This window comes from Sorex araneus, chromosome 2 (genome assembly GCF_027595985.1).
Source record: "Sorex araneus isolate mSorAra2 chromosome 2, mSorAra2.pri, whole genome shotgun sequence".
In the NCBI taxonomy this organism is placed as follows: Eukaryota; Metazoa; Chordata; class Mammalia; order Eulipotyphla; family Soricidae; genus Sorex; species Sorex araneus.
The window spans coordinates 221,942,071-221,949,392 of NC_073303.1; the positions used below are offsets into that span (position 1 = coordinate 221,942,071).

The 7,322-nt window shown below is 34.6% G+C and overlaps 1 protein-coding gene across 1 annotated transcript; it reads right to left on the bottom strand.

Moving 5' to 3' along the window:
• Window positions 1-2,253: 2,253 nt before the first annotated feature.
• On the bottom strand, window positions 2,254-3,195 carry LOC101538309 (olfactory receptor 6C74). The gene has a single exon (XM_004601571.2). The coding sequence runs from the start codon at window positions 3,193-3,195 to the stop codon at window positions 2,254-2,256; it is 942 nt and encodes a 313-aa protein (XP_004601628.2).
• Between the last annotated feature and the right edge of the window lie 4,127 nt (window positions 3,196-7,322).

The following is a 7,322-nucleotide window of genomic DNA, read 5'->3' on the forward strand; positions in this document are numbered from 1 at the left end:
TGATGCATTCATAAGGAAAATCTTTAAAGAGTAAATTTGAAAGTGCTTTTAAAAATATTGGGCCAGGGGGCTGGAGTGAAAGCACAGTGGGTAGGGCGTTTGCCTTGCACGTGACTGACGGGTTCGATTCCCAGCATCCCATATGGTCCCCTGAGCACCACCAGGAGTAATTCCTGAGTGCAGAGCCAGGAGTAACCCTTGTGCATAGCCAGGTGTGATCCAGAAAGAAAAAACTATATATTGGGCTATACCTAAAGATTCTCAGGAGTTCCCTCCTGGCTCTGCACTTACTGGTCACTCCTAGTGCTGAAGTGGGGAAGGAAGACATATATAGAGCCAGGGAATGCCCTTAGCAACATGCAGGGCCAGAATCTTAATCCCCGTAGAGTCTCTGGCTGAAAGGTGTGTATTTTTCACACTGCTTGACCCTAGTGTGTATTTTTATATGTAAATTGCTGTTGCAAATAAAATATTCTTTTAAAAAATTATATCTTTACAGAAGTCATTTGCACTAACTACTTCCTATTTTACATGTACCACATTTCTTCTGAATGCTCATTTTAATAATTGCTTAGGTAATTTTTTTATTGTTTGTTTTTGGGGGGTACTACACCTTGCTGTGCTGAGGGCTTGCTACTGGCTCTATGCTCAGGATCACTCCTGAAAGGGCTCCAGGGATCTATATATATATCCATATATAGTGCTAGGAATCAAACCTAAGTTGTCCACATGCAAGACAAGGGCCCTACACACTGCACTAAAATTTAGTTATCTTACTAGAGGTCACTAAATTACTTCGAATAACTTGCTACCTTGAAAGCCTAGTTTTCTTTCACTCTCTTATCAATATATTGGGATAAGTTGTATGATAATCTATAATATTGAAAGTAATAATCTTATCACCAAAATATAGTGTCAAAAATTTTGTTGTGATAAAAATCATAAAATATTCAACAAGAAATTTTTAAGTGTTTCTAAAATTGTTTTGATCACATTAAAATATAATTTAACTAATAGAAATATGGTCAAATATTTTGCTTTGAAAATAATCATACCAAATTTTTAGTGTTTAAGACCTTTTAACTTGGAAAGCAAAGTACACTATATCTCATAAGGTTTTATTTATTTAACATCAAATATTATTTAAATATTATTTAAGAACATTATTTACTAAAATGTTCATTAAAATCATTCAAGTGATTTCTACAGATATTAATGCTATTTATCTCTTAAGAAAAAAGAGTCGAAATTATTACCACTCTATTTTGGTAACAAAGTATAAAAGATAAATTAGCCTGCGTTATACAATGTATAAATTTATATAATATATATTATTTACATTATAGAAAGTACTTTTTATGAATGTATGTTTTTTTGTGATCAGAAAAAATATATAAGATATACTTGCCTTGTATAGTTTTGCATATATAAACAAAATTATATTTTTAAAAGTAGGCATTATAATCATTAAATTGTCAATAAATTACAATAAAATTTTCTGTTGAATCCTACATGTTAACAATTCTTTAGTCATTCTGAATTTCCTTAATTATGTTCCTAAAAAGCAACTATATTTCACAAGCTGAAGAAAATGTAAAGCAATCAAAGCTTGTAATTACCAAAATGCAATCAATTGAATTACTACAATAATTAAATTTCTATTAAGCACTTAAGAAATCATGTTGAAAATTTAAATCCACCAACATTAGGTAATTAAATATAGGTATAAAACTAAGCTTGTTTAATATTCCACATTCAATTTCATATTCAATCTCTAAATTTGAGAGAAGTAAAAGGAATATGGATAAAATGGATTTCAATTCTAAACACACCTGAGAAAATCTGAATTCTAAAGAGGCACTCAAGAGAAAGAAATCTAACTTTATAATAAACAAGAAATATATTTCATATGTATCATCAGCATGAAAATAATTAAAGTAAAGAATATATTCAAAAATTATACAACACATAATGAAAATTATAAAGAGAGGCATATCACACTGAATAGAAGCAGTGTAATAGCCCCACTATTTTATTGGTTTTTATTTTTTAATTTTGGGGTCATACCAAGTAATGCTCCCGGGTCACTCCTGTCTTTGTACTTACCAATTATGGCTTGTGATTTCAGAGGACTATATGGTATGCTGGGGATTGAATCCAGGTAGGCCACATGCAAGGCAACTGAACTATCTCTCTAGCCCCACAATTTTGCTGTTTTATTTTAATCATAAAGTTAGCATTGTCACTAAATGTTCATTTCATTGACATAACATCCATCCTTTTGAACATATTCTTAAAGGCATCTTTCACTTGTTTGTTTCTCAGTGTATAGATAAAGGGATTCAACATAGGAGCCACAGAAGTACTGAGCAGAGCTATCCCTTTATTTAAAGACACTCTATCCTTGGCAGAGGGTTTCACATACATGAAGATGCAGCTGCCATAGGAAATAGACACAACCACCATGTGAGAAGAACATGTGGAAAAGGCTTTCTTCCTCTGTTGAGCAGAAGGTATCTTCAGAATGGTTTTGATGATCTTTGTGTAGGAGAGTATCACTAACACCAGAGTAACCAAGAGTGTCAAAATGGCTGAAATAAGTTCCATTAATTCTATGGTTGATGTGTCTGTACAAGAGAGCTGCAATATTGGCGAAACATCACAGAAGAAATGATCCACCTCATTGCCTGCACAGAACTCAAGCTGAAGACCCATAATGAGTGCTGGAAAAATTATTATAAAGCCAGAGAACCATGAAGCAAAAATCAACATATTGCAGACTCTATCATTCATGATGGTCATGTAATGAAGGGGCTTGCAGATGGCCACATAGCGGTCATAGGACATGGCAGCCAAAAGAAAAAACTCAGTCGCACCCAAGAGAATAGTGAAAAACAACTGTGCTGCACAACTGTTGTAAGAAATGGTCCTATCCCCTGTTGCCATGCTGACAAGAAATTTGGGGATGCAGACAGTCGTGAAGGAGATTTCTAGACATGAGAAATTTCGGAGAAAGAAATACATCGGTGTCTTTAGGTGTGAATCCAATAGGGTGAGTGTGATGATGGTTAGGTTCCCAGCAACACTCAACATGTATGTGAAGAAAAGAAGAAAAAAGATTAACACTTGTAATTGTGGATCATTTGTCAGTCCAAGAAGAATAAACGTAGTCACTGTTGTGTAGTTTCTCATCATTATACCTTTTATTAGAAATAAAAGAATTTTTAAAAAATCAGAAACAAATATAACCCTTCCTAAGTACAGTTCTACTCAACCAAACTCTCTAGTCACAATAACAGACTATAACAATCACTCTGATAATTTTATCAACCTTATTGACTAAATGGAATTGCTATGCATTTTCTTTTCATAAATTTAGTATTTGCAAGGCAATGATCTCAGGGGCTTAGGTGTGGCTCCTGATGTAGAGCACATGTCTTATCTGGACTAGGACCTGGTCCTGTCCTCAGTATTAAGTGCCCTGCCCCACTGCCTTTGGAGTGATCTTGGACCCATAAGAATGCCAGGTATATTCTACATGTCAAGAATAACAAAAAAATTAAATGCAAAATAAATAGTCATAACACAAAGTAAAAGTTAACAAAGTCAGAAAAACTATCGATATTTAACTTTTTAAAGTTTGCTGATGAAAGTGCAAGGTAGTAAAATTACCTTCTTGGGCCATTGTATGAAAAAATATACAATCGAGAAAATCTTGGGAAGTCATTTGAAAAATAAATAACATGTCTTATCTTTATTTAACAAGCTCATATACTGTACAAACACTATTTATGGGTGTATTACCTTTAATTGTAGACTTCATAAATTCAAGAGTCAAATCCTAGCTACAAACTGACAGCTTTTGAATTTTACAGTAAAAATACCTCAACTTCTCTTGCCCATATAAATTAGGATTCAAAATCTCACATTTTTCTCTTTAATTTTAAGATATAAATTCTCATGTTTATTTTTTGTTTTACTCCCTTACTGTGTGGGCAAGATACTCTTGTTAGCTTGCTGGGCTCTCCAAGAGGGGCGGAGGAATCGAAACTGGGTTGGCCACATGCAAGGCAAACACCCTACCCGCTGTGCTATCGCTCCAGCCCGAGTTCAATATCATAACTAATAAATAGGAAATAAAATAATTTGCAAACTCCAGACTAATTCATTATTCTACTGTGATTATTTATAATATTCATGATGGCCATATACATTACAGTCAAAACTTGAGTATAATTATCTATAATTGTATTTATGAAACAATATGTTAGTTTCATAAATAGTATTTCTGAAATTATATTGGGCCATTATGAAACATGTCTGTTCAAAATTTATTTATATGGGGAAAGATTCAGAGACATCTGATTTTAACATAATTTATTCATTTAGTATAGCTTAAAAATATTACCTTAGTGTTAGGTTTGTAAAAATATATATATAGTTCTAAGTTCACCCTATATGAAGTCAATGAACCATGTAGGAACCGCTTTTTTCCCAGCTTCATTAAACAGTTACTATGACTAATACAAAGGAAATAACAACATTTTCAAACCTTTCTAACACTTTTTTTGATTCCAGAACACAATATTTTTTGAAGTTTTTCTATCCACTTTTTAAATTATGGCTTAACTTCTATTTTTGTATTGCTTCCTTATCCAAAAGAGTCTTATCCCCAGCAGAATACACCTGGGACATAAACTCAAACTTAATAATGATAAGATCCTTTGTGAGTTTCAGTTACTATTTTTTTAATAGGCAATGTACTCAGTTTGTGTTATATTTAACAAGAAACACATTTGCTTACCTATGTTAGAAGCAAATCACTTAGAAAGGAGTGGTAAGAGATTTAAACTCTTTGTTTAATAATGTAAGACTAATAACCAAGGACAGTAGAAACAAGGGCCAGAAGCATTGTCCACAGATGGAAGCCAGCTTCAGGGGCTGGGGGGAGAAGGCAGTTGGGATAGAAAAGGAACCACTATAACAAAGATAGTTGGAAATGATAACTCTGGATAAGAACTGTGTGCTGAAAATAGGTACAGAACAAACATGATAATCTCTGAGTATCTATATTGCAAATCATAACATCCAAAAGAAGAGAGACATAGACAGAGTGAGAGAGAAAGAGGAGAGAGTGAGAGAGAGAGAGAGAGAGACAGAGAGAGACAGAGAGAGAGAGAAAGAAAGTGCCTGATATAGAGGCAGGCTGGGGTAGGGGTGGGAGGAAGGAATCAGGGAACAGGTGGTGGGAAACATGCACTAGTGGCAGAATGGGGGTTGGAAATTGTGTGACTGAAACCAGATCATGAACAGCTTTGTAACTGTATCTAACAGTAATTCCATTTAAAAATATTAAAAATAAATAAAATCTCATGTTTAAAGATTTTTCAATGTGAGAAGTTCAATTACTTGGCTTATAGTTTTTAAAGCCACAAAGAGCGTAATCTTTTGTATGTACTTTCCACTTGTCTTGAGAATGAACAATTTTATTTATTTATGATTTAAAAGAAAATTTCCTGGATAACACTATACAAGTTTGCTTAAAATATAAGTGGGGCAAAAGTAATCCATAAACAACTTTAGAAAACAAGATAAAAACTTCAAGAGATAGCCATGTATTGTAAGCCATTTCCTGAACCTTTAAGAAAACCCTTTATGTCCATGATAAATATATATATACGAAATCACACATATGTATGTAAAGGAAATGTAACACTCATCAATCTATATTCTGCTTATATCATAAGGCAATTATAATTTTGAACTCAGATGCTTCAGTAAGAGATTTATATTTAGTTACCTTGTTTAAGCCTTTGATGCTGAGTCCAGCTCAGCCAAAGTCAGGCCCAGCCTAGAGAGAAAGCATAATGAGTTGGACTCCAAGTTGGGAGGTATTAGTGAAACCCAGAGACTAAGCCTAGAATGAGGGTCCTTCTGTGCTTTTATTGCCAACCAATGTATAGGAGAGGAACAAAATGTTTGTCATTGATCAGGTTGCCTGATAATGTCAACATTGAAAATGAAAATACTAAGTGGTATTTTGTAACCATTAAAAAGATCAGAAATATAGAAAGAAATAAAGTCAAATGCATTTGCTTTACTGAGACACAGTAAAGGTGTTAAGGCATTTGCTTTGTATGCTGCCAACTGTGGTTTCAAACTTCTGCCCCACATAGACTCTCCCCCAAAAAAGAGGTGTCTCCTGAGCACCCTTGCTAATATTAGCCCCTGAGCACTACAGGGTGTGACTCAATTCCCACCCTACTATGGAACTTGTAAGTTCAAGTGTGAGTTCTCGCCTTCCCAGGCTGACCTGTAGTGATAATTGAAGGAAAGGGGCCACTGGCTGGGTGGTAATTAGTTCACGTTTATTCAAGTCTCACAGCATTAATTACAGAGAAATCATGCAGGATGGAGAGGGCAATTACATCCAGGTGCGGTTCATAACATTACATCATAACAATGAACCTATCTAAAGCTCTTCCTTCCGTCAGAGGAAGTTCTTCTAGGAGATTAACTCAAGGATAAAATTTTTCATCTGAGTGCTCAGCACTCTATATTCCTGCTGGAAGAACCATGGAAGGGTGGGATTTCATCTAAGGCAAATTGCTTTCTCCTTTCTTTAGCTAGTAATTCATTTAAACGGTCATCTTAAATGTACTTCTTAATAATATTTCTAGTCATTTTATATGGACACAGTAAGAGATATGTTAAACTTAAAGGATGGGGACATATCACTATATATCCCATATACAATCCTCAGGCCAGGTTTGCCTTTCCTAAACCCAGCAGGGTCCTTATTCAGTTACTTCTTTTTGGGTCATGACAGAGTTTGTTCCATGACTATGCGCTTAACTTCTTATATTTCTTATGCCAGTTAGCTAGTCCCCTTTCTATGCCAGGGTAGCTTGCAGCTTGTTCTGGGTCTATCTAAGGTTCCTGGCTGGAACCCTTCTTTCAGGGGCATTAGGAAGTAAGGGCAACTGATGCTTAAGTCACGTAAATATGATGGATGCCCAGGCGTAAATATTATTTGGAGTCAATTAACTCCCATAGTACAAAAGCATAGCATTAACTGTCTTCCTGTGTCTATACAAAAAGGCTCTTGCTCTAAAATAAACTATGCAAAGGGCATAACAGAAAGAGAAAAGCAATATTTCGCTTACATATACAAAATCCAGAGTCTTCAGAAGAATGTGACTTTACAAGTTACAGGGTCTGATTTAGGAATATAAGTGATTAACAGGGGAAGAAGAGCACAAAGGACAGATTAAAGTTAAGCTCAAAGAATAAGGAGTGCCTGACAGAATTGGGTGCAACTC

What these genes read in the sequence shown, in the direction of transcription:
- LOC101538309 (XM_004601571.2), bottom strand. Translation starts at nt 3,195, where the DNA reads ATGATGAGAAACTACACAACAGTGACTACGTTTATTCTTCTTGGACTG.